This window comes from Trachurus trachurus (assembly GCF_905171665.1).
Source record: "Trachurus trachurus genome assembly, chromosome: 6".
NCBI lineage: Eukaryota > Metazoa > Chordata > Actinopteri > Carangiformes > Carangidae > Trachurus > Trachurus trachurus.
Window position 1 is genome coordinate 28,125,780 of NC_139897.1, and position 27,167 is coordinate 28,152,946.

Below are 27,167 nucleotides of genomic sequence, written 5' to 3' on the forward strand. Positions count from 1 at the left end.
TGCAGCTGCATCAAACAGTTGGATTTTCTAAGTAGTAAATGATGTGAAGATTCAGTTTCACTTTCTCATTTTGCACTTTTCCTCCTGTTCAGCTCACAAAAGGTCACTCTGTTAAGATTTGCATAAAACACTCCAGTATCAGTTGTAAATGATCATATTTATCACCATTTTGACATTATAGTATAATAACACTTACACGTTGGTGTTGTGTTTACATGTTTTTCATGTTACATCACATGATCAATGATGATGATTTGATAGCAGTGAACTGTTGTAGCGACCTGCTGAAATATCACTTCATCTACTTCTCCAAAACATCTCCATCATCTGTCAAATATAAAAAGTAACAAACTTTATTTATGTAGCAGCTTCCTTCTGTACGGATTAGATTAAATAAAATACAGACAAAAAAAGAACAAACAACAAAAAAAAGATAAATAGTAAAATCCTGGTGTTTTAAAACAACAAGTTAGATGAAATAAAGACACAACAACAGGTGGTCATGAAGGCATCATAGATAGAAAATGCAGCGTCTTCTGGTTAGAGCCTGTTCCACTCATTTAGTTTTAGCCAGATGTTGATGTTTGTTACAGATGTGAACATTATGATGATGTGATATGTAACAGGAAGCTTCTGTCTCCATCTCCGTCCCTTCTGCTGAGTGTTGACACCTCCGTCCACCTGAGGCTGAGGAAGAGTCTCTGTCCTCATCTCCCCTCTACTCTGACTCTAATAAGCTCTATTATTATCAGAGGGATGACGAGTCCCCTCCTCCTCCTCCTCCTCCTCCTCCTCCTCCTCCTCCTCTTGTCCTCGTCCTCGAACCGAGTCAGAGCCGAGAGAAAACACCAGTGAGAAGAAAATGGACTCCAACGATGATAAACTGATTGATGAATGAAAGAAAAACAAAACAATTCCTCCATCCTCTGCTTCTCTGTGTGGAAATATGACATGATGATGTCATGAATATGCTAATTAGCCTGTGATGTAATCGAGTGACATTTCCATCGCCACTGGAAAAGTCCTGGGAAACTGCTGAAATTCACCTCTCTCTGATATTTACCTCCTGCCTTCGCTTCACACTCGTCTTTCTTTCTCTTTCTCTTCCTCTTTTTCTCCCATCCTTCCTGCACTTTCATCACATCTGTGCTCGTTTTATCCGTTTTTTTAATATATATTTATCATTTTTGAAGCTTCAATTCTCAGATCACTGACATTAGAAGTTAAGTAGTTGTGAGGGGACGGAGGTTTTACATCTGTTTGGTTTCTTTCTTTTCTTTCTTCTTTTTTTAAAACATAAATCCTTTGAATTTTCTGCCATTAACTCAAGTCTTCCCTTAAAAAGATTCATTCACACACATTAAATCATTAAATCCCGCCTCTGCTGCTCGTTATTAAACATTACAGGGTAATTATCTCCTGTCATTAGTCACAAGCGATTAGCTGAAAGTCCTGCAGGTTGATAAACTGATTTGTCTCCTGATTATCTTCTCGATCGATTCGTCTCGTCTGTTTAAAAAAAAAAAAATGTCAGAAAAAAAGTGAAAGATTTTTTGGAGAATGAACCAAAACCTTTCAAGACGCCATCTTGAAATTCTCCAGCATCAGATGTAAAACACCAAAAGATATTCAGCCAAAATGTTCAATATGAGAACATGAAAAGAAAGTGGAGTCCCGCACACTGAATAACTTTAGATTAGATTAGATTAGATAAACTTTATTGTCCCCATCGAATATTCATCGAATATTTATTGCAACGTTTCGGTCTGCAATAAATATTCGATGAAGCAAGTTATTCAGTGTGCGGGACTCCACTTTCTTTTCATGACTAGTCCGGACCTATGGATCCTAGTCCAACGCACCTGAAAAAATACTGTAGATGTGCGGAGACGCTCCCTCACTACAATATGAGAACATGAAATCAAATCTGGGTGGTGGAAGCTCGGGAACATTTAGTATTTTTGCAGAAAAATAACAAAAACGATCAATATTATCAGGATATTGATCAGTCACTCCACAGTGTTTCCCCCCGGGCGGTGGCGAATGGCAGGTTTTATAAAAAGGGTTTTGGCTCGGCCGTTGTTGCTGTGGCGTCTCGTCTTCATCTGCATCCACAAGTAGCTGCGGCTGCCGACCTTTGACCTGCGTCCATCCGCCCGGCGACGTCTTGCTGCTTCTTCTGCTTTTTCTCCTTCGGTGTAACGGTGAAACTCAGCTCGGAGCAGCTGCCGTGGCCTTTTGACGAACAATTTGATTTCCTGCCGCCTGGAACGAGATGGTGTTGTTTTTCCCCCCACCGTCTATATTTGTCTTTGTGATAGGGCAGCGGCGTGTGTGTGTGTGTGTGTGTGTGTGTGTGTGTGTGTGTGTGTGTGTGTGTGTGTGTGTGTGTGTGTGTGTGTGTGTGTGTGTGTGTGTGTGTGTGTGTGTGTGTGTGTGTGTGTGTGTGTGTGTGTGTGTGTGTGTGTGTGTGTGTGTGTGGTCAGGTGTTGAGAGTTGCTGAGCTCTGTGATTTGGACCTGTTGTGTGATATCAGAGGAGCTGCTGGAGTTCGGCCCTCTGGCTCGCTGCTCGGCCCGTTCTCACCTCACCTCTGCTGCCAAGCCGGTGGTAATACACACATTCAGGTTCAGTGTTTACATGTTCTGAGCTGTGTGTGTGTTTCTATCTGTGTGTGTGTGTCTGTGTGTTTGTGTGTGTGTTTCTATCTGTGTGTGTGTGTTGTCTTGTTGTACTGCCAGTTTTAGTTTTTCTCCTCAAACCAGCAGTGAGACGTCGCCGGTAGTTTTGAGGTTTTTGTCTGACTGTTGTGCATTTGCATGTTTCTCTGAGTGTGCATGTGCATAATAGTAGTGGAGGATTTAGAGTTGTGTGTGTGTGTGTGTGTGTGTGTGTGTGTGTGTGTGTGTGTGTGTGTGTGTGTGTGTGTGTGTGTGTGTGTTTGTGTGTGTTTCTGCTCTTTTTGTGCTTGCAGGATTTTAGATTTTTGTTTCCAGCATGAGGTTAAATCAGCCGGAGATAAAGTGCTGACACACATTTAATCAGAAAAATAGATATGCATGCACATGACTGCTCCACACACACACACACACACACACACACACACACACACACACACCCACAAAGCAATAAACACACTCACAGCCCCTATCGGATGTTGTGTGTCTGTGTGTGTGATCTGTGTGTGTGTGTGTGTGTGTGTGTGTGTGTGTGCCCACAGGGACTATGAGGTTTAATCAAGCAGCAGCCTGTGTTGGTTTACTGTGGCATTAAGGATAAAAATAGGCTGCAAGGAGCTGAGTCCACCGGGCAGCCCCGCCCCTCACACAGCTGCAAGTCATGCTCCGTGTGTGTGTGTGTGTGTGTGTGTGTGTGTGTGTCTAAGTGTGCGTCTAATAGTGTGTTTGTGTGTGTGTGTTTCCTCCAAAATTGTGCCGATTTATTGGGGTGTCGGTGTGTGTTTGTGTGGAAGGAGGAGGAGGAAGTCCTGAGAACGTGGAGTTGAGATTTTTCATCAGTCGGTGTATAGGAGAGGAGAGGAATGTGTGTGTGTGTGTGTGTGTGTGTGTGTGTGTGCGTGGTGACGAAACATCACATGACGGCGTAAAGTGGGTCTCTGTGCTCATTCACATGAGGATTACTTATCGTTCAGATCGTAAGCTACTTTTTCACACAGCAGATAACTCGGCCTCCAGCTGGGAGAATATGGCTTTATAGTGTGTGTGTGTGTGTGTGTGTGTGTACATGTGTGTTTGTATTTTGGTGTGTCATCCCATGTGTGTGTGTGTGTGTGTGTGCATACAGTATCTGGGGCTTCATCAAAGTTTCATTGAGGCCGTCAGCTGAGCTCATTAAACATGAGAAGAGGAAGCTGCTGAGCACAGAGAGAGAGGGATTGTGGGTAAAAATAAAATACCACCACGTCACCACCAGGCCTCTATAGTCTGCATAGTAACACATCAACAGTGGACGTGTGTGTGTGTGTGTGTGTGTGTGTGTGTGTGTGTGTGTGTGTGTGTGTGTGTGTGTGTGTGTGTGTGTGTGTGTGTGTGTGTGTGTGTGTGTGTGTGTGTGTGTGTGTGTGTGTGTGTGTGTGTGTGTGTGTGTGTGTGTGTGTGTGTGTGTGTGTGTGTGTGTGTGTGTGTGTGTGTGTGTGTGTGTGTGTGTGTGTGTGTGTGTGTGTGTGTGTGTGTGTGTGTAGATGCTGGAACAGTGTTGTCATTAAAACATCAATGAAACAAGTTGATCAGAGCTGCATTCTCCAGCCGTTTATGTTGTTAGTTTAAAGGGATAGTTCAACGTTTTGGCAAATTGGCCCATTGCCATAATCCCTATAGTCATAGCAGTAGGTTCGTTACCTTTAATTGTCGGTGCAAGCTATTTTTAGAACGGCGGAGCAGAGCCGCGAGCTGCTCAGAGCTACGCTACAGAGGCTCATGGGATTTCTTGGTGTCCCTCATTAAACTCATCAAATACACAATCCAACAACTCCACAACGCTCTGGTGGACAAGTTGTGACCTGCACATTCACCACGCTATGAGATAATAACAGAACGTTACCAGACAGAGTTGTTTTAGAGGTAAATTCATGCAAAACCACTGACGCGCGTCAGCAAGCAGTATTTACCTCTAAAACAACTCTGTTCAGCTCACGGCTCTGCTCCGCCATTCTAAAAATAGCTTGCACCGACAATTAAAGGTAACGTACCTACTGCTATGACTATAGGGATTATGTCAATGGGCCAATTTGCTAAAAATGATGAACTATCCCTTTAAAAGCTGAGCTGACTTCAGTGGCCCTGAAGGCTCAGTGCACTCAAAAAAAAACTCAAAGGCACAAACAAGCTGCACATTTAGGAAACATCTTCATCAATGTGACAACACGCACATGTCCTGCAGCTTTGTTGTGTTGTTCTGTGTTGTTTATCTGCAACACATGTGTTTGCTTTAAAAGTTGCAGCGCACTGAGCCCTCAGGGCCACCGTACTTCAACCGTTAACACACTCCTATTATCAAGGTAATTAACAGTAAACGACCTCCCGGCTAATTGAGGGAGTTATCTTCAGCTCTTCATAATCTGAGCTGAGGAGGATTTGAAGAGGAGATGAAATGAAAAATATTGTTTTTATTGTTAATAAAGTGAAATAATCATCAGTGACGGACGGCGGCTTTTTATTATTTTTCCTGTTTTTTAAACCTGCACCACTTTGTGTTTTTGAGGTTGTTGACATTTAAAAGTTGGATCGAATAGCAGCATCGTCTCCTCTTATGTAACAACGACCTGGTTCTTCACTGATGCCCACAGCAATATAACAACCCCCCCTCATCCCCTCATCCCCACTCACTCCCCCCTCATCCCTCAACCACACTGAGTCACAGAGATAAATGATGAGTGATGGATTTTGGAATCGGTCCCACTGAGGCCGGTCGACTTTAATAGTTCACAGACATGAGGAGGCCACGAAGCTTCAGACTGGTTCAGTCCAGTTTTTTTTTTGCACGACCACCACCGGTTTAAAGCATCAGTGTTAGCATCGTTAGCAGGACGGACGTTCACATGACACAGTAGGCTAAACAAACCGTGTTAGCCATCTGAGCTAACTGTGCTAACGATGGAAACTGTGCAACAACATTTTTCTCTGGATCAGATTTCTCTTTCCCCTCACCCCTCCTCCCCTCCTCCCCTCCAGATAACACGATCATTGATGAGATTCATCAATAGCACTTTTCCACTGCCACTGAAATCTCTCTGTGTTGTGCCGGTTTGTCAATAGGCCACTGCTGCTTTTTCCAGATTCAGTTTGTTTGTTTTTTCTTCCTCCACCTTTTTAAAAGAAGAAATAAAAACAAAAATTACATCATTATCTTTCATATTTTTTAGTCTTAACTTCAAGTGCATCCTGCAGTTTCACAGTAAAAGCTCAGGATTTCATTTTGAAGTAGATGAAAGAAGCTTTGAAGCTTTGTAGAGACGGGGAAACACTGATTACGTAACTCAGCGGAGGCATCAGTAGCCTATGCTTTTATGCTTTTATTTTGTAGGAACAGTGGAGCTCAACAGGGAGGATGTGCAGCATTAAAGTTCATTAGTCAATTCTCAGCATCATCAATCAATGGCTAAATAATTGTTGAACCAAAATACCTCATATTAACTGCAGGTTGCATATTTGAAAGTGTTTAATGGTTAAGTTTTCTTATTGACGCACCAGTTGATGAATTAATCTGAAATAAATTGATTCATTAATTCATCAACACATGAATCAATATGTGAAATAATTGCATGTTGCATCATGAGTTTGACATCATCTCCCAGAATTCCTAGCTTCTCCCCCTCCGGCCTATATAATAGCCTAGATGAATAAATAAACCTGCTGCCGTTCGCTCTCTGACACTTTGAACTGTGACATGTTGCGTAACGCTGAGCGGTCGTAGTGAAAGTGAACGCAGCCCGGCCGAGGAGGAGGAGGAGGAGGAGGAGGAGGAGATCGTTCTCATCTTTTACCTTTCATCCTCCTCTTCATCCCTCCATCCCTCTCTCCCTCTCTCTCTCTCTGAGGCCTTTTCCTCCGGCTTCCTCCTCGTCCTCCTTTTATCTCAGTCTAATTCATTCTCTACCTCCTCCTCTTCGCTCTCTCGCTCTCTGTTTCTCTTTGTCAAATCAAATCTTTTTCACCGTATTGATTCGTGAGCAGAGTGAAATTCCTCCTGATCTCAGGTCAGCCAGTACGTATCTGCCCCATCCCTCCCTCCCCCACTCACCGCTGGGTCACATATCTGACTCAGTGATACAGTAAACCAAACATCACCCTGGATGTGTTTGTGTGTTTTTAAAATACGACTGAAGCCTTTTAAAAAGTCCTTTCTCCCTTTAAAAAAAAAATCAAAACATAATGTTTCATAATAATGAGATGCTGAGACTGAATTATTAAATGGCACCGTTTTTTAAATTCCTGCACATAAAACAGTGTTGTATGCATTCATTCATTCATTCATCTAACCTTTAGCTTAACTCAGTATTCTTATATTCACTGTATAATCACTCAACTGATTGATACTTTTTTCTACTTATTTTGTGTTATCATTTAATTATTCCTTATTTTTTGTAACCAATTTGGTTTTTGATTATGTTCTTCATGGGTAAGGTTTTCATATAAGCACATGTCCCAATCATAATAATTGTTCATACTATTTTAATGATATGTTTGTGCAAAATAAAAATAAAATAACATATAAGATATAAAAGAACATGACATAAAATGAAATAAATAACACCAATATTGAGCTTAAATAAAAGAGACAGGAAACAGAATCACAACAAAAGCCAACAAGAGATGAAGAATAAATAAAAACCTCAACAATGTAATATAATATAATATAAACGCCCAGTGTCCCTGTTGAACGATCTGTTCCAGTTTGTTCTCTGTCTGCTGCTCTGAAAACAACTACAAGTTATTTACTGTTGTTGAGCTGCTGATTCGACCTCTTCAACAAAAACAAAACACACTCAGCTGCAGCACAACCTGACACACACACACACACACACACACTGTAGCTCACACAGGCAATTAAGATACAGTAAAACTCCTCGTGCTGCTGCTTCCCTCAGTCGTAACTCTCAGACTCAGTGAGACTTGTATTATTTCCTCCAGGAACTGTTTGTAAATCCTCTGCAGTAACTACAGAAACTATTAGGACGATGATGCAGGTGATAAACCTTGTCCTAGTTTGTGTTATGGCTCTTATTGTTGCCCCCATGATACGATATTATTGTGATTTTAAATTGAGATACGATGCAATTTATCACATTTTTGCCTTTTTCTCAGTCTGTTCATCTCATTTAAATTGTTTTTATTCTTGCAAAATAGGAGTGACAAACAAACACAGTCATGAAATATTCTCTAGTCTTCTAATTGCAATTTACATAATAAAACATCGATACTTGGCCTCCATGTTGATATGATATTACCACAACATATATTGTTGTTTCCTCCTAGTTGTTGTCTTGGGAAATGGGCGTAGCTTACCGACTTTAAACCAAACTTTCTAACTGTCTTATTGAGGAAAAGATTGGATGTATTTGTGCCGCACTTCTCAACAAACAAAGGCTTCAACACAAGGCGATTGAATTGAACTGTTGGACCTGTAAATCGTCACGTATAAGCCTACTGTAAAGCTGCTTTCATGGATCGACCATAAATTGTGAGGATAACCGGTGCATAAAGACGCGGCCGTTAAATGTCACTGTCTGCTTCAAATTGATGTGACGTCGGATGGTTTTGTCCTCAATGGCCTTCATTTATTTATTTAGTTTCAGTGTTTGCAGGTGGCACCTTGTTCATCTTAAAGTGTCCAAAGTGTTTTTTATGTTCTGTGGTTTATTGGGTTTAAATGCCAACGCTGAATCACAGCTCATCGACTGATCATTGGGGGGTGTGTGCGTCAAAGTGAAGATGAGTTAATTGGCGTGAGTGTGTGAATGACAGATGGGCCTCAGGATTCCTGCCATCCTCCCCGGGGGTCCATCCATACACCCTGAGGGTCTCTCCACCCAACGCTGACACACAAACACAATAAACCCAGAGCGTTTGGTGACTTCCATATCTCTGGAGACCAGAAATGGATCCAAAACCCTCCACCCCCCTCTCATCTTCTTCTCCTCCAACCTCCGTGTCTTCAGCCGGTGCCGGCTCCTAATTCGAGGCTCTGCGCTGTTTGTCAGCTTGTCGCTCGCTGCCCTGACCTAGAAAACCAAATAAGAGATCGGAGTCAACGAGGAGGAGGCTCTTCGGGAGCTTGAGCGTAAATCAGGTCGGTTATCGCCGGGTCGTCGGCGCTCTGAGGTTTAATTTCTCACAATTTCTCACAGAAATTTCCTCTCAAGAGCGGAGCGACACATGGCCCGTGCAGAGCATGTGACGAGAGGCTGGAGGGGCAAAGTGGAAGTCAGAAAATGGAGGATATATGAATTCGCTATGTAGCCTACTACTTAACAGATTATGAATTTTATCTTTTGGGGATTTCCAGCTGCTTCCAGAAAGTCATAAAACATCCAATTTTAGTTTCTGGGACATGATTTTTACATCCTCCAAACATCATGGTGCCACTTTAGTTTTACAGTTTTATAGTGCTAAATGATAATCCAGTGTTTCCTGTGACATCATAACAGTGCGGACACTTAATCAGGCTCTGATGTGATGCCTAACTGTGGAATAAAGTTTGTTTAATTTGACTATTTGACTTTTGCGAACATTTCATCACATGCTCATAGTGATTTCAAGGCCTAATTTAGCTACAGTAATTTCCTAGTTGCTATGGGAACAAATGTTCTGCAGAAACTATTAAAGCAGAAGTAAGTGATATATTTGTGTTAATATAAGTCTTAAATAGTTATATCTTCCGACAGCAATCACTTACATAGAGTGTTTGGACCGAAACACGGGTCTGTCAGTCCCTCTGCTCTGCTCTGAGCCGAGGAGAAAACTTTTCTCGTATCCTACAGTTTTTATCCAATGAGGAGAGAGAACGGCATGCAGGGCTGTGTGTGCAGCCAAGGGATGCGCGTGAATGTGGTGACGTAGCGACGAGGACTGTTATGGTGCGTTCAAGGCAACCCGTAACTCGTGTTTTTCCGACCTATGAAGTGGTACCAGTTCGATCTGGTACGAGTTCACGGGTCGGAAGTTACGAGTGGCCGTTATAGTGACTTTCACAGGTAAAACAGGTCGGAAAAACACGAGTGGGTTGCCTGGAACGCTACAAAGTCGTAAGTTGTGACTTGAAGCTGTAATTTACGGTTTCAAAAGCCTGCCTGGAACGCAGCATTAGCCCAAACGACCGGATCGCTTACTTCTGCTTTAAGTTAAACAATTGTAATTGATCGCTTTCAGGATCATGTTCACATCTTAACTGCCCCATTAACTGTCTTTTATTCTCAGTAGTAGGCTACATTATCTCTCTTTAAAGGAGCTAATTGTGTGTATAGCTATAGCTGTCGCTGCGTAGCTAATATTAGCATTAACGGCTCTTTATTTACCAGTTTTATTAAGAGCTACAGCCGCAGTTGTGATTACAAGATGTGATTATAAGAAGCAGCTGCTACAATTCTTCAGGGCAGATTTGATTCTGCAGCGACTCGGTATCGGAAAATGACGGGACTAGCTTGTTAGCATGCTAACTTTAGTCGAAGAAAATAAGTGAGAAATTGAAGCAGATTAATAGGCCTAGTTAATATTGGTGTTGTTGTTGATGGAGACAAGTTATGGTGAGGAATGGGTGAATAAAGTTTGATGCTGAACTCACAATGTTCCTCTGAACAGATGCTAATGCTAATGTTAGCTATGTAGCAGCAAAACGTACCTTTTCAGCTCTGTGAAAAGGTCACGTTATGAAAAGTCCTGAAGCTCAAAACTGTCACAAATCAAATCACACAGAACAAACAAAATAAAAAGTAGGCCTAAAAAAAACACCTGAGTGAACGTTCAAATGCCAGGCGCCCTTGAGCAAGGCGCTGATCCGCTGTCACGCAGCACATCACAATCAAACGACAGATGTTAGCGCTGCTTCAGCTTGAAGGTGGAGTGGAAAAGGTGGAGTTGACTACGACTCACACGCCACATCGACTCGGCTCGACCCCGTGTGACTGCAACAGGAGCCCCGGTCGATATATAATATTGACGCGACCGTCGTCCTATGAAGCTCTGGTCCAGGCGTCACCGGCGGCAGCAGCAGTAGCAGCAGCACAGCAGCTGACAGGAAGTGTTGATTAAAAGCCCCCGCGGCAGGAAACAGGCACCACTTTAGGACTGTTTGCACAATAAACCACTTCTGGCTCAGCAGCGACTGAGCTCCTCCAGGCTCAAAGTCTCAGCCTCTTCAGACTGGACGACGTTTTTCAGCCAACGTCCCTGAACATAAACTTCATTGTTGTCACATTAACACAGTCTGGATGCTGTTACATAATAGTAACATGTGACATAATCATTGTTGAAAACACATTGATTTCTAAAGCACAACATTCACACGCAGGTCTTTACTGTAGTGTTTGGATTGTGTGTGTGTTTATTGACTTGATTATTGTCATTATTGGTTATCAGTTCCATTCATTCAAATGTTTAGTCTATGAAATGTCCAAAAAAGCAACTTTGCATCTTCACTGACCAGTAGGCTACAAAGATAAAAAATGTCTTTGTTAGCCATCGACAGGTGTTTTTACTGTCGAACATCAAGGATTAACTGGGAAAATTTAGAAAATACTGCTTAAATATTGATTGAAATTATGAAAAACAGCTGTAATCCAATGATCTAATAATGCATTAATCACATCAGCACCAGCTCTGAGCCCCTGCAGTTAAAATTGCTTTTGGATTTGAAACTAAATTCAATTTTGAATGCATATTGGTCCCAATTATGACTTCCTCTGTGTATATGAGGCCCTAACGCTGAATAATGTCCCCAGTTCTTGCTTTTTATAAAGGGTGTAAAAACTGCTCTGATCTTTTGGATTGAACTGAAAACAGGAAGAAGCATCTACGTGTCTTAATTTAACTCATCGCAGTAGACGATGAACTCATGACCTCATTCACACCCTCATACTGCTATTTTATATGCAGTTTATTTGTAATGGGACTCTGCATATTCATGATTCATATTCGTTTCCTATAAATGATCATGCAAACGTTCATGTTTAGGGTCAGAGCTCTGTCCTGTCGGTTTGTTTCTACCACAGTCAGCTCAGGAGGTTTCAGGATATTTGTATTAAAAACTCATCATATCATTTCTTGTTCAGCGAATAAAACGAACCTGTGATGTGATGTGACGAGTGGGAGGAAGAAGAAACTGAGTCGATTAGTGTTGGTGTGATTAGACTGTGCAGGGGGGATCGGATCACTGCTTTTAAACTTCCCTTGAATGCAACATTAAAGGAGAGTGTCTTTTCTCATCCCATTTATCTGAGCGAGCACCTGCTTTTTGTCTTTTCCTACAGTTTCATTCTAGTGTACTCGCCTGTAGTTGTATAAAATTCTTCCTTGCAGCTGCACAAATCCCGTTTCACAAATCTCAAATGAAGAAACTCATACATATATATATGTATTTTGGCAACAGTTGCTGCTGCTGTAGTGCCTTGTGCTGTGAAACACATCCACACGTCGACTAATTGTCAAATACAGGTGCATCTCAATAAATCAGAATATAATGGAAAGGTCCATTTCCAATAGTTAAAGTCAAATAGCCCAAACCAAGTATTGAGTGCATTTAAAGTAGATGCTTTTTTAAAATTGGTAGTAAGTAAGCCATAATCATTACAAATAAAAGAAATTAAATACATAAACACATGAAATGTTTCATTCTGTGTGTAATGGATCTATGTAATGTATTAGTTTCACTTTTTGAATTGAATTACTGACATAAATAAACTTTTCAATGATATTCTCATTTATTCAGATGCACCTGTAAATGCAGAAATGCCCCCCAAAAAGTGCACATATGCAAATCAGAATCTGAATTTATAGTACAAATGATAGTTCATAAGTAGGGTTGCAAAGGGGCAGAAAATTTCCAGTAAATTTTCGGTAAATTTCCAGAAACTTTCCATGGAAAGTTAAGCTGGGGAATTTTGGAAATATTCCAAATTGGAAACTTTCCATGGGAATTATGGGAATTTATGGGAATTAACTGGAAATTGGGGGTAATGTAAACAAACAGTTTGTATCATAAATGTAAATATTTTGTTTTGTCATAAGCAGACATCCATGCAAAATAATACAATTTAAAAAAACATGAATGTTGAGTAAAACATTACTCCCCCACCCAATCAAAAAGTAAAATCCCGTTAATTCCCATGGAAAGTTTCCAACTTTGCAAATTCCAGGAATTTTGCAACTCTATTTATAAGTGAAACCTGCTTGAATCGTCCTCTTCCTGTCTCTAATGTCGAGTTCTTCACGCTCAGACTTCCACGTCTCTCCGTGAAATGTCAATCAGAAGCAGTTTGTACGGTTTCCCACTTGGTCTCTGTGACCTCTGACCTCTCAGAGTCAAGAACCCTCCAGCTTTTCTCTCTCTCTTTTTTATTTTTTATTTCCGTCCATGAACGACTGTTCTGTTCTGTTCTGTCCGGCTTGGACATAAAGTGGCGTTCACACAGAGGATGAATGGAGTTAGACGAGACACTTGAACACATGGTGCTCTTTTCTTCGCCATGTAAAGTTTGGAGTGACCCCTCTCTCTCCCTCTCTCTCTTTCTCTCTCTTCACTCTTTCTTTGATTCAGTTGCTCGGCTTGTTTCTCCTTTCTCTCTCCTTCTCTCTCTCTGATTTCACATGTTTGTCATTTCTCCACCTCTCTCACCTGTCTCCCACCTTCCTCCACCTTCTCTTGCAGCGATCCATCACTCGTTCCCTGCTCTCCCTCTCTGGCTCTGTTCCCTGAACCCTCTCACCCACTGAGTGCAGCATGCCTGTAAAGGTTGATGCTAATAATACTGAGCTCTCACTCTGCTGCTGCTGCACTTGTAAATATGAGAGTTACTGTTGCCTCTCTTGTAAATACACTGACATTAAACCCCCACACCCCCACCCTCCCACCCACCCACTCCAAACCAGCAGGTAAACATCTTCATTAAAGTGAACAAAGGAGGGAGGGGGTGGGGCTACTGAGGTTTCTCCAAAATAAAAGTCTTTGTTCTGACGATTCATGAATAATGTAAATAATGACAAAAAGTTGGCAAACAATTCATTAAAATACAATAAATTTCACTTAATGTAATATAAAAAGTAAAATTACAGTACTTTTCGGACTATTGAGCACACCTGAATATAAGCCGCACCAGCTAAATTGTTAAAAGAAAATACATTTTGTGCATATATAGGCCGCACTTTAATATAAGCTGCAGATTTTCATGTTGTAACACAAGATATTTACACAGAAAGACAGTAGGGAACTGTGCAAGTCCGCTCGCTTTTCCGCTGTTTTGGTTACGCTCCTCTCACCCATGTGCATTTGTTTACAATGAAGCCGGTGAAATTTCAATACATGGAGTGGTGGATAACGTGTGCAGAGACGAGGGCGGGCAAAAAAAGTAGTGGCTTTTTTACCGTCCGAAAAGTACGGTAGTAAGATAAAGTTGTGGTGAAGATCAATAAGCTTCCAGTCACACATTATGATCATTAGACAAAAAAAAATAGATGTGTCCAAAAGTCCATGAATAAAATGAACTTCTGTAAGTTTGCACCTGTCAGATTTTTCACAATAAGAGGGTAAAGATACTCACAGAGAAGCAGCAGTTGTGCTTTTATTTTGTATCACCCCACAGAGCCCCAACAACAGTATAGTGTAGCTTTCCTTTAATGACATCCAATGGATCTATGGGATCAATGGAGCCTCAGGGGAGAGGGGAGGGGGGTGGGTGGTCTGACAGCTGATGAGATCTCAGAGGATTTAGCTCCTCTGGCTTTCACCCAGATGCAGTGGTAATAGGACGACCTTTGACCCTGAGCCCGAGCACGAGCAGGAAGTATTGACGAACTTCTGCACGGCTGCAAACAGGAAGAGAAACACACAGAGCTGTTACAGTCACAGGCGACACAGGGCTTTTATTTTGTAAAATATTAAACACTGACTTTTTTTTTATTTTTATGAGAGTTTCTCAGGAGCTGGAGGCGAAGCTGCACCCAAACAATTATCTTCACCACCGCTGAATAACCAGCTGATTATTTTCTAGACTAATTGATGAATGATTTTGTCCATAAAACAACAGGAAAAAATGTCTGCTCTGGTTTCCTCAGATATAAAAAACAACAATAAAAGCATCAGATCATCGCGTCTGAGAAGAAAAAACAAGAAATAAATATCTGGGATCTTTGTTTAAAATGACTTCTAAAGTTTTTATTTAAGAAAAAAATAAATAAAAAAAAAATAAAACCAGGACAGGAAGTGAAGGCATGAATCGTCGCCGAGCAACAAACTCCAACAATCGTACAAACGTGGAGCTGAGGCAGCAGCGGAGCAGCAGCAGCAGCAGCAGCTCCTCTGGTCTCTGGCTCTGAGTAAATATTTACAGGAAGATCCCGGGAGTTGAAGAGTAATTTAAAGATGGCGGCACGTTGCTCCTGAGTATTTACAGTGGAGCTTTGCCCCCCCCTCCCCAAACCTCCTCCTCCTCCTCCTCCTCCTCCTCCTCCTCCTCAGCCCTCGGATGGTTCAGATGGTGCACTGCAAAAATGTCTAATTTCTAGTCAAAAGTAATCTCTTTCCACTCACCACCTAAAAATTAACTTGTTTTAAGATAATTTTCACTTGTTTCAAACTAATTTTCACTTGAAATAAGTAGAAAAATCTGCCAATGAAAGCAAGTTTTTTGTGCTTGTAATAACAAAGAAAAACTTCAGCTCCACTATCAGATTTTTCTACTCATTTCAAGTGAAAATATGCTTGAAAGAAATAAAAAGTGTTTAAAAACAAGCTACTTCTTAAGTGATGAGTCTCATTTTAGGTAGGTCTATAATGAGATTTGTTTTGACTAGAAATAGGACAAATATTCTTGGTAAGATTTAGAGTTTTTGCAGTGTGCCTTCAGCTTCCAGAGACGAGTCCAGAGCTGATCATTGAATAACTGTCACTGAGTGTGAGGATTTTCTTGGATTTATCTGATTTATAATCAATAATTTGAAAGGTTTTAAAATATTAAAGGGACAAAATGAATCATTTGAAGATATTCAATGCAGCAGATGATTGATCAGCTGATTTGGTTTCAGCCTCAGTTGAGTTTGTGATGAGAGACATGTTTCTGTGGTGATTGATGGTCGATTGTTCAGAGAGGTGAAGAGACGAGGCCAACACAAACACACACACCAAGATGAAAGAAAGAGTGTGTGTGTGTGTGTGTTTCTGTGTGTGTGTTCATCAGAAATAGACAGTAGTGCTCTCTACTTGAATCTTAAAGGACAATTCCGGGCAAATTCAACTCGGGGCTGTATTTTCCTAACATTTTAGGTCTAAAAGAAGGAATCTGAAGATTTTCAGTTTAATTGCTCCTGTTTTGCGGTTGTTGTGTCTGTCCCTGCATCGCCACGGCAGCAATGAATGGGAGCAGACTGTTTACATCCCTCAAAACCGCATTTTTTTCTATACAGACGGCGTCAGGTGGCTACTCAAACATGCACTGAGAAGTATATTAAACTTAAAATCTTCAGATTCCTTCTTTTAGACCTAAAATATACAGCCCCGAATTGAATTTGCCCGGATTTGTCCTTTAATTCACAAACCACTGAATTATCTTTCTGTTATTTCTGCTCCTCTCTCTCACACATATACAAACACACACACACACACCTTTCCCGCGGCCGGCGGTGTGTTTATGTTGGCCAGGCGACAGCATCAAGCGGCCGCCTCAGTCTTCTCAGGATTCACCATCAATCTTCACACTCTGTGCTCTTTAAGTGTGTGTGTGTGTGTTTTTTTAAGTGTGTGTATGTGTGTGTGCATTGTTCAGCTCTCTAATCCAAACTTCTCCTTCTTTGGCAAATCTCTCTTTCTCTCTCTCTCTCTCTCTCCCTCCTTCTCTCCAGTCTCTCACTCTCTGGCTCGCTTTGTCTCTTTCTCGCCTCCGCGTCTAATTCAAACGTCTCTCGCCCCGGTTATTAAACATTCCTCCCTCACCGGCCTTCTGTCGCTGAGATATGTGAATCATGACTCGCTACATAAATTAGAGAAGAAGGAAAAAAAAAAAAAAAAAAGTCCTGAAACTGTTACTTCCTGACACTTAGAGAACAGAGAGAGAGAGGGAGAGAAAACGCCGTCTGGCTGTTTAACCCTCCAAGGTCAGGAACAGTCAGATACAGTAAATGATCTCGCCAGCGTTGATCAGGTCACGTGACGTTTGTTTAAAGCACCGTAACAAAAAAACGAGGTCACCTGCTGTTGACTTACTGTGAAAGTGCAGATTTGAAACTTTCTCCCAGTTTTGGTTTGATGTTGATAGATCATATAAAAGCAGAGATGATGGTTTTAATTTGTTGCATTTATGTCAATATAGTTGTCATTTTTACAAAAGGGGATAAAAAAAATGGTGAAATAATCCAATACCACACTCTACGAGATTTATAGGTAACACTTTATAATAAGTACACACTATTAAGCATTAGTTAAGCATTAATACTGAATTCTTCTTTTATAATGCATGAATACTCATTATTAGTGTTTATAAACGAGTATTCATGTGTTATAAATTATGAATTCAGTATTTAATGCTTAACTAAAGCTTAATAGTGTGTAGCCTACTTATTATAAAGTGTAACCGATTTATATTGTATTTTTGGGCCCAATATTTATATCGGTTTGACTGAAGAAGGTCACAGCACCATTAAAACATATTTTCTGTATTTTCAGTTCTACAATGTCTCTGTATTCTGCACTCTTGCAGATCTACTCGTCTCTCTCCTACGCACCTGTCCTTCAAACTGATGTGCAAAGTGTTTTTTTTTCTATTTTTGGGCCCAATGTTTGAAATGTATTGGAGAACAGCCTCTTCAGACGTAGCCTCTCCTTTTTCATCGGGGTCTTTAGACACACGAACACATAACAAAAACAACATTACATAACACACATCCACTACAAAATACATCATGCTCACCCACTCTCCCACTCACGTCCACATCAGTCAAGCAGTGTTGTGTCAAAAGCCACTAATAGGTATAAGTGTTTATACATGAATGAAAAAGGAGATGATGCAGTCTGGTTCAAACAAAAAGTTTACTTTAAGAAAAAAAACCAATTGCATCCTCATCATGCGGAAGAAAAACCTTTGCTCCCATTCCTGACGCAGCTCTCTCCTTAACTACTCGAGCTGCACGTGACGTCATTTCCAGTAGAAACTAAAGGAGCTTTCTCAAAAACAAACTCTGAAAATATAACCTATGAATCTAAAAAGCTATAAAAATCTTAAGTTAACTCTCCTCCACACATTGCATTGCACACAACAACACAAAAGAAGCTTTAATACATCAAATTAAAAGCATAAAGCAAGTTTTGAGAGTGTAGAGAAATCATGCAACAACGGATCAGATGGAGTTTTATATTGAAATATGTTTATAAAAGTATGATCAAGTTGTGCTGAAAGAAAAAGATACCAAACATGGAGATAGAAAACATTTTTTTTATATAAAGGCCAAATCCAAAGTGTTGGATGTGAAGAGTTTCTACGTAGTTCCATGTGTCTGAGCTGATTGATGAGGTTTACTCTCCCTCCGTCTCCCTCTCACCACCACTTATGGTCAGAGGGTTTTGGTCTGAGCAGCTGCTGAGCTGCAGCCAACTGGGTTTCTGTCGGGTATGTGACCGTTTGGAGCGGTCGGTCGGTTGGTCAGTCGGCCGGTTGGGCGGGCGGGCGGGCGGTCGTCTGGTTGCGGTCGGGATGATTAAGAGCAGCTCTGATGTTAGCGAGCTGCTCTCAGGACTCAGGACCAGGATGATGATGATGCTGCTGCTGCTGGACTTTTAGTGAAGCTTTTTCACATTTGGCTATATTTGTGTGTGTGTATGTGTGTGTGTGAACCACCTGTACGGCTTCAGGTTTGACTGTTACTGAACTTCCTGGAGCGACATCAGTGGGAGAGAGAGGATGAATTTTAAAGGGATAGTTCACCCAAAATTTAAATTGTGCATGTCCATATAACGGTTGCAAATGGATACCAACTGTCTTCGTAACAAAAAGACACACCAAAAAACATCCAAATACCTCCATGCTGCTCGTATGTAATGTCGGTCTTGTATTGAAGCCCCGAAATGCGAAATTGTCCCGAAAAAATTAAATGAGTCTATATTTCAAGCGTGTTTGTAGCGGAAGCTTCTCAAAGATCCTCTTCTCGGCTCATCAAATTTGGACGAACTGGGAAGAGGACAGACCCTGGTTCGTCCAAATTTCGCATTTCGGGGCTTCAATACAAGACGGACATTACATACGAGCAGCTTGGAGGTATTTGGATGTTTTTTGGTGTGTCTTTTTGTTATGAAGACAGTTGGTATCCATTTGCAACTGTTATATGGACATGCACTGCTACGCCGAGACCCCCTGTTACTCAGAGAAGGCACAGAGGACTCTGAAACTTCTCCCAGCCCTTAGTCGACATGAGGGTGAGTAGATAATGAGTGAAATTTAAATTTTGGGTGAACTATCCCTTTAAAGTGGAAAAGATTTTAAGAAGTTTTTATTTTTTTTTATTAAACCAGCCCTGAAGAAATGTTGCTGCTATACAGTAGCTGCAGACTTTTCCTGTTCATAGCGTAGGTGTGTTTATTGCTGAATCGTTCCACATGGGATCTAATAAAAGATGCAAAACTCTCACATCATCATTTAAATTCACTTTAGACTGAACGTTTCTGTGATGTTTGTTTGAAAACCAGTTGATGAACTGATGCATTGCAGCTCTAATTAAAAGTGAATATGCAAACTTTACCTGTTCACGGGGGAAATGCACTTTGTCTCGTCTCTTAAAGGGACAGTGTCAAAGTTTATTGGCAAAATCTGAATATACTACTATTGAATATATTTGTATAAGTGTATATAATCGCTATAAAATCTGTTTGGTTTTCATAGCCTTAGGGGCTGTGTCCACCAGACGCGTTTTCAGCGCTCTGGGCGTCTATTTTACATTCAAACCCTATTGAGTTAGCGCCCTCAGCGGTAAAACGCCCTGGGCGCTTGCTTCTTTTTGTCGCGGCGCTCAGAGCGCTTCGAGTTGAAATCTGTTCAACTTTTAGAACAGCGCTGCGCTCGTCAATGTCACTTTTCCCCGCAGTGACCAATCAGAATCAAGAAGGGGCGGGACATACGTTACCGACAGCAGCACAACCGGAGACGTGGCTCGGTTTATATCCTGACCCACACTTGTATTGAAGGTAGGCCGACCTCAGGGTCCATGTCAAAAGCTGCCGCTAATGCTATTGTGTATTTCTGACACTCGTTGTAGTGTTTACATTAAACAAGGCAGGAACACGGAAGTGTCAGAGGACTCGTTTTGTAACCTAGCAACAGCGGCATTCTGACGAGGGAGAGAGAGAGCGCTAAGCGCTGGGAAAGCAGCGCTGAGAGCGCTGTCAGAGCTGAAAACGCGTCTGGTGGACACAGCCCCTTATTCTTCTTATTTTATATATACAGGTAATACTCAGAAAATTAGAATATCGTGAAAAAGTTCATTCACTTCCCCATGATTGCGAACTGTACTGAACCAGACAGAGAGCTTTTAAAGGCTCAGGAACCCTTTGCAGGTGTTTTGGATTAATTGGCTGACAATTTGAGCTACAACATTGAACTTTTTCACGATATTCAAATTTTTTGAGATTCTGATTTTGGGGTTTTCATAAGCTGTAAGCCATAATAATCAAAATTCTAACAAATAAAAGCTTGAAATATCTTGCAATGCCTGTTATGAGTCTAAATAATATATTCATTTCACCTTTTAAGTTGAATTACTTAAATGAATGAACGTGTTCAAGATATTCTAATTTTCTGAGTATTACCTGTACATAATAGCAAGGGTTTTGCTTAGAGAGTGTCGCCATCTTGTTTGTACGGAATGGAAAATCCAGCCAACCAGAGAGCACGTTTCAAGAGTTTCACGTTCATAAATAAGTGTAGCCGATGTCGATCTGGCCCTCTGCGTTGTGTTTCTCACGGCCTGCCCTAGGTGGGGTTCGATCCCACGACCTCCCGCACCGGAGGCGACGATGCTAACCTCTTCACCAAGAGGTTGACAACCGCTTGCCAAGTTGGTTAGCACGTCTTTTATGGGTGGAGTGAGTGCACATCCGTTACACTCACCCCCGCTGAACTCACTCCACCCAGGGCATCCGGGTCACGGCACCACTGTAGCCGATGTCGATCTGGCCCTCTGCGTTGTGTTTCTCACGGCCTGCCCTAGGTGGGGTTCGATCCCACGACCTCCCGCACCGGAGGCGACGATGCTAACCTCTTCGCCAAGAGGTTGACAACCGCTTGCCAAGTTGGTTAGCACGTCTTTTATGGGTGGAGTGAGTGCACATCCGTTACATAAGCAATAGAAATATTTAATAGATAAATAATAGAATCGGATTGCTAGATGTCACTGTTTTCCCCTCATTTTACACACTAAACCTTTAAATGTGTTGTTTGTGGATGGACGGTTGATGCTGGAGGTCCAGAGCTCTGGTCTGAATCGTGTCTGTTTGTCTTCAGTCATTGTAGATGTAGCTTTCTTCAGCTTTCCTCAGCTTTCCTCAGCTTTCTTTAGGCCTTGTGGAGGAGCAGCACCAGGACACGGAGGCCAGATTCCTATGTTGCTGTTATGAATAGTTGGATTTAACTTGAACTTAATATTACATATACTCTTAGAAATGAATAAAACACCTCTCTTGACCTCACTGTACCAACTCCTGTAGAGGAGTCTGATGAAACAAGGTCGGCAGAACTGATTCACCATCGGTCAGGACAGGGTTCATTCCCTGTTGAGTCATGCTTTTGTGAGTTTATATGTATCTTTTATTATCTGAAAAATAAAGTCTGGACTTATCGGCCTGTTGAAAAGACTCAGGTTCAGTGTGTTCATCGCTGATTCTTGTTGTGACTTTATTTTGTTGTAAAAGGTCAATTTAACCTCTTTGTTGTTGTGAATTTCTACTGTAACGGTTCCAATCGATAACAATAGATACATAACATCCATCACAATGCAGCCTGACATCAGACGTCTATATCTCTCTGCCCTCTAATTACTCTCCTAATATGGAAGGATGGCAGGAAGAGTTGTTTGTTGCCAAGGCAGCCAATAACGCCGTGTCACACCTACGCATCACATCCTGCTGATAGTGAGAAAAACCACGAGGTGAAAGAGTTGGAATAAAAACAACCAAAAAAAAAGTAGTGTAGTGAATCATTTTCCAACATAATGAAATAATTTAAATAGATGTAAACTGTATAAACCTGCTGCTAGGCAACAGTTTGTCAGGGTTTTGTCGTGGTGGTGTCACCTGCTGAGCTTCGGATGTAAAGTGTCAGAGAAACGCAGGCGTCTCGTCTTCTGAGGGGGAAACAAGGAAGAAGCTTCACATCACAGAGCTGTCGAATAGTTGACGTTGTACATTTTGGTTTTGTTTGTTTTTTTTCTTCCTTTTCTCGCTGCGTTCACGTGCTGTTTGGAAAAGTCTGACATCCTGAGTTTTCCTGCTGCTGTTCACATTCTCCTGGAGGTTGGAGCAGGAGGATGAAGGATAAACACCAAAGTCCAGGCTTGTCTCGCTAAATCAAATACAAGGAGATTTTTTGTATTTATTCATTATTATTATTTTTTACAGGCTTTCTTTGGCAGGTGTTGGGTTTTAGACCCTGAATGAACCTGTGATAGCGGCTCCAGTGTTGTGCTGTAATGAGAACAGGAGCTCCGTCTCCATGTGTCTGTAACCTGAGAGGAGCTGCGGCCGCTGCAGCGCTGAGAGCTGCTGGAGTCAGGCAGGCGGGCGGGGGGGAAGGGGGCCGCAGCGGCGATAACAGAAAACGTCAAACAGGTTTAAAGGGACATGTGTACACTGCAAAAACTCTTCCCAAGAATATTTGTCTTATTTCTTGTCAAAATGTCTCATTTCTAGTCAAAACTAATCTCTTTCCGCTTTAAATAAGACTCAACACTTAAAAATGAACTTGTTTTTCGATCGTTTTCACTTGTTTCAAACTAATTTTCACTTGAAATAAGTAGAAAAATCTGCCAGTGAAAGCAAGTTTTTTGTGCTTGTAATAAGAAAGAAAAACTTGCTCCACTATCAGATTTTTCTACTTATTCCAAGTGAAAATCTGCTTGAAAGAAGTAAAAAGTGTCTAAAAACAAGCTGCTTTTTAATGTGATGAGTCTTATTATAAGTAGAATGAGATTTGTTTTGACTAGAAATAAGACAAATATTCTTGGTAAGATGTTGAGTATTTGCAGTGTAACTTCTCCTGTTATCTATTCACGAAAATCGATTATTGCATTAATCAGTAATCAGTGAGGAGGAATGGAGCGTTACACTGATGCTGCATTCACCTGCAGTCGGGCAGACGGCCGTCGGTAACAAACCAGATGTCATTTTAGTCACAGAAGTCGAGAGAAAGCCGGTAAAACGTGGGTCGGGTAAACAATACGACATCGCCACGACAACAGATTGTCACGTGTGTTGTTTTGCCTCGTGCTGACTGGCCACTTGTTTACATAGAGGCTTGTTTGTGCCGTTACGTGCAGCGTCTGTCGGCCGTCTGCCCAATTTCACGTGAATGCAGCATGAAAAATACGATTGAGTTGCTTGCGATCTACAACCGCAACGCTAGATGGGAGTAATTCCTACACATTGCACCTTTAACGATGCTCTCTCTCTCTTTCTCTCTAGGCTCAGAGGAAGGAGGTGTTCCTCCAGGAGCGATACGGCCACTACAGCCTCACAGACCCGTTCCTGGCGCTACAGAGGGACTTCGAGTGCGGGGTCCCCCGAGGGGACGCGGAGCGCCGGCCCCTGGGCTCCAGCCCCATCTCCGTCCTGGAGGCCGTCATGGCGCACTGCAGGAAGATGCAGGAGCGGATGTCGGCCCAGCTCGCCGCCGCCGAGAGCCGCCAGAAGAGGGTAAGACGAGGGAAAATCTGTGATGTGACTGAAACCAAACTAATGTGTGTCACCTGTGTTTGTGCTGTGGGAACGTTTCAGTCCCAGAACGAGCTGCTGTTGGACAGAAAACTCTTCATGCAGTGAAAAAACGCTGGAAGGTGAACATGCTGGGACTGAAAAACTGTTACGATACTGAAACCCATTAACTTTACCTGCTCTCAAGTTGTAAAAAAAAAAGTCAGAAGTGAAACAGCTGCAGGCAGAAGGAGGAGAAGTGTGGGTCAAAGACTCACTCACTTGAATCTGTCGTACATGTGATGGAGCGCGAGCTGCGTTTCCATCAACCTGCTGCAGGCTCACCAATAAAAACCACCCAAATGTCGACAAAGCTAGAGTGAAATCTTCCTCATTTAAAGGGATCATTTTTGGCAAATTGGCCCATTGCCATAATCCCTATAGTCAAAGCAGTAGGTTCGTTACCTTTAACTGTCGGTGCAAGCTATTTTTAGAATGGCGGGGCAAATACACAATCCAACAACTCCAAAACGCTCTGGTGGACAAGTTGTGACCTGCACATTCACCACGCAACAGAACGTTACCAGACAGAGTTGTTTTAGAGGTAAATTCATGCAAAACCACTGATGCACGTTCCCGTCGGGGGCTGTTTTTCAGCAAGCAGTCTCTGTATTTACCTCTAAAACAACTCTGTCTCATATCGTTTTTTTGAGGCTTGTTCGTTCCCCAGGCAAGTTATTTTTTTCATTTTTGTGAAAAAGCCTTTATTTACTCGGTTGCAATCGGGTGTTAAGAGGATTTCTAGCAGATTAGTGAAAAATGATCCAGAATAAGATCTCCATCCCAACCTTTAAATGTGACTCATGTCTGCGATTCCTCAGTGGTGCAATAATTCATTCATGGAGGCTGAAGGAGGTTCTTCCGAGAAAGAAAAGCAGTTTAATTATTGGAAAAAACACGGAACAAATGAACATGATGAACTAGTTCATTTAATCTGTTTATGAACTGAACTTTGAATTAGTTATTGTAAAAGAGGTGAAATAAGAGATCCAGCTGTGCTTTGACCTACTGTATGGCCTGAATCCATCACTGTTTAGCTTTGTTGCACTGAGGTCAGTAGATCTTCAGTCTGAACATCATTATCATCATCAGGGTTCGTCCTGCAGCAGAGAGACACCTGCAGTCTGGACACGTCCTGTGTTTACTTCCTGTCTGACCACAGGCTGTGTTTGTTTACGCTCGCGTCCAATCTGTGAGGTGGAAAATCTCTGACGGAAGAGAAGAGAGTGTGTTTGTGTGTAAATGTTTTTGGTGTATGCATGGGTATTAGATGAATGTAAGGGACAGAAGTCTGTGTGTGTGTGTGTGTGTGTGAAGTTAATTCCATTTTTCTGGTGTGTCTTTTCTATTTTCAATGGCTGACTTTGTGTGTATTTGAGTTTGTGCATATGAGTGTGTATCTGAGTGTGTGTATGTGTGTGTGTCCCAGGTCTCTTTAGGATTATATGGCTCTGATTAACTGGGCAGCCAGATGTCTGCTATGGCTTTGTCCCATTTTCTCCCTCCATCATCTCCCCTCCCCCCCCTCCTCCTCCTCCTCCTCCCTGTTGAGGAATATGGATGTGTGAAAGTGTTTGAATGTGACACTGTGTGTGTGTGTGTGTGTGTGTGTGTGTGTGTGTGTGTGTGTGTGTGTGTGTGTGTGTGTGTCCTGTACCTGAACTCTGCTATAATAACAGAGATGATACCTTTTTGAGCCAAATGGAAGCTGTGTTAACCACACTCACTCACACACACATAGATGAGGAGTTGTGGGCGAGGGAAGGAAGGGAGAGGTAGGAGTTGGCCGTTCTGACAGGAAAGCTGGTCAAACAGATTTCGGGGGCTGTGGTTCGTCTGTTTTTCTTCCATCCATAAAAACGTGAACGAACACTGTCTCAGATTTTTATACCGGTCCTTTCTGGCTCAGCTCCGGTACCAAAATGTTTTTGTACGACAGCGTATCAGGGCCGATGTGGGAATAAAAAAATATATAAAAAAAACAAACTGGAAGACGGAGGTGAGAAGCTCAAAGTCAGAAATTTACAAGAAAAAAATGTGGGTTTTTTTCTGATCAAGGAAAGGAAACGTGTTCACATGTACAAGGTTGGACAGATTATGAGTTATTCTGTGTGATGCCTGCAGAGACAGATCCTATCAAACACACATTTTTCAACCTTTTTCTTGCAAATTTGTGATTTTATGATGTCGGAGAATATCCAAGTTTTTTCTTTCTCACAGATTTCCAACATTCAACTTGAGATTTATCCCCCATCTCTTCCAACAACGGCTCTAATACGCTGTTATATTTTGTTACCTTGGCTTGGAAAAGAAAACCATGTCCTCTTCTTCTTCTGCACAAGTGATAGTATAGTCAGGGCCGGTGGCATATAGTTTTCATGTTGCCCATCTGTACATCCTGTCCTTATGAACCCAGTATTTCAGTTAAACTTCTTCACATTTGGCCTAAACGTCCACTGAACTAAAGGATGAAGTGATTATACATACGATTGCATGCAGAAGGAAATCGTTTTCATCCAGTTCATAATGATCAGGAAATACCTCATTAAGTGTTGCTTTGATCTGAGTTTGAGATAACGACAAAGTCTCAGGTCAGAAAAGGGCAACTTGTACTGAACTGAAGTTTATTTAAGTTTAAGTTGCACCTTTTATAATTAAAATCCATTCATACACAGTGTTATGCTGGTTCCCAGGATCTAAAATTGAAACTGTTTTCTTGATAAACAAATTCTGTCCACTCCAGGATTCTCTATTTAGGAACATTTTTGGGGTTTGAAACAAAAACACACGATGACAGATGCAGTAAAGAGTCCGAGAATTAACATCTTTTGCTGCTTTTTCTTTCCATATTTCAAAGAAAGAGAACGGTTTTGATTTGGAAAAAGCCATTTGAGGCTATTGGGGACTGGAATGTAAAAAAGTTTAGTTTTCTTACATCTCAGTGTTGATCAGTTTCTGCATCAGTGACCAGGGATGATGATGATGATGGTGGTGGTAAACCTGACTCAGATGTTGTGTGTTATTCAGAGCTTCGTCCACAGATGTTTGGTTTGGTTTGGTTAGAGTAAAAAACAGAAAAAAACACAGATTTGGCCCGAAAACTCAGAAGGAAACCCCGTCGTCTGAGCTCAGCAGCCAGAAACACCGCCGTGCTGGGCAGCTTCGACCTTGAGAGGGTTTTTTTCCCCCCTTCCTTTCTTTCTTTCTTTTTGGGTTGATCTGACCCTGAAAATGTGCGTAATAGCAAGAGGCAGCCACCACAAAAACAACAGTTTACCCTCTTTAGCGCAGAATAAACGGTCCGTGTCACCACTGATTGCACAGTTGCACCTTAAACGGTTCGACGGCGGGCCACGGTGCCGTCAGCCGGGGACAAATGGCTCCGCTGGAACCGTTAAAATGACCAGTGACACAGCAACAAACCCCACAGAGCTGAGAGACACAGGCTCAGCTGTAGTTGGAGATAGTGGTGGTGGTGTTAGAGGGGGGGGGGGGGT

General features: G+C 41.8%; 1 protein-coding gene across 1 annotated transcript in view; it reads left to right on the forward strand.

The window, feature by feature from the left end:
• The window catches only part of cttnbp2 (cortactin binding protein 2), a 113,199-nt gene that overhangs the window by 33,542 nt on the left and 52,490 nt on the right, over positions 1 to 27,167 (forward strand). Inside the window, exon 3 of the mRNA XM_083973840.1 lies at positions 23,383 to 23,613. Coding sequence (XP_083829966.1) covers positions 23,383 to 23,613 — 231 coding nt within the window. The remainder of the gene's footprint in view (positions 1 to 23,382; positions 23,614 to 27,167) is intronic.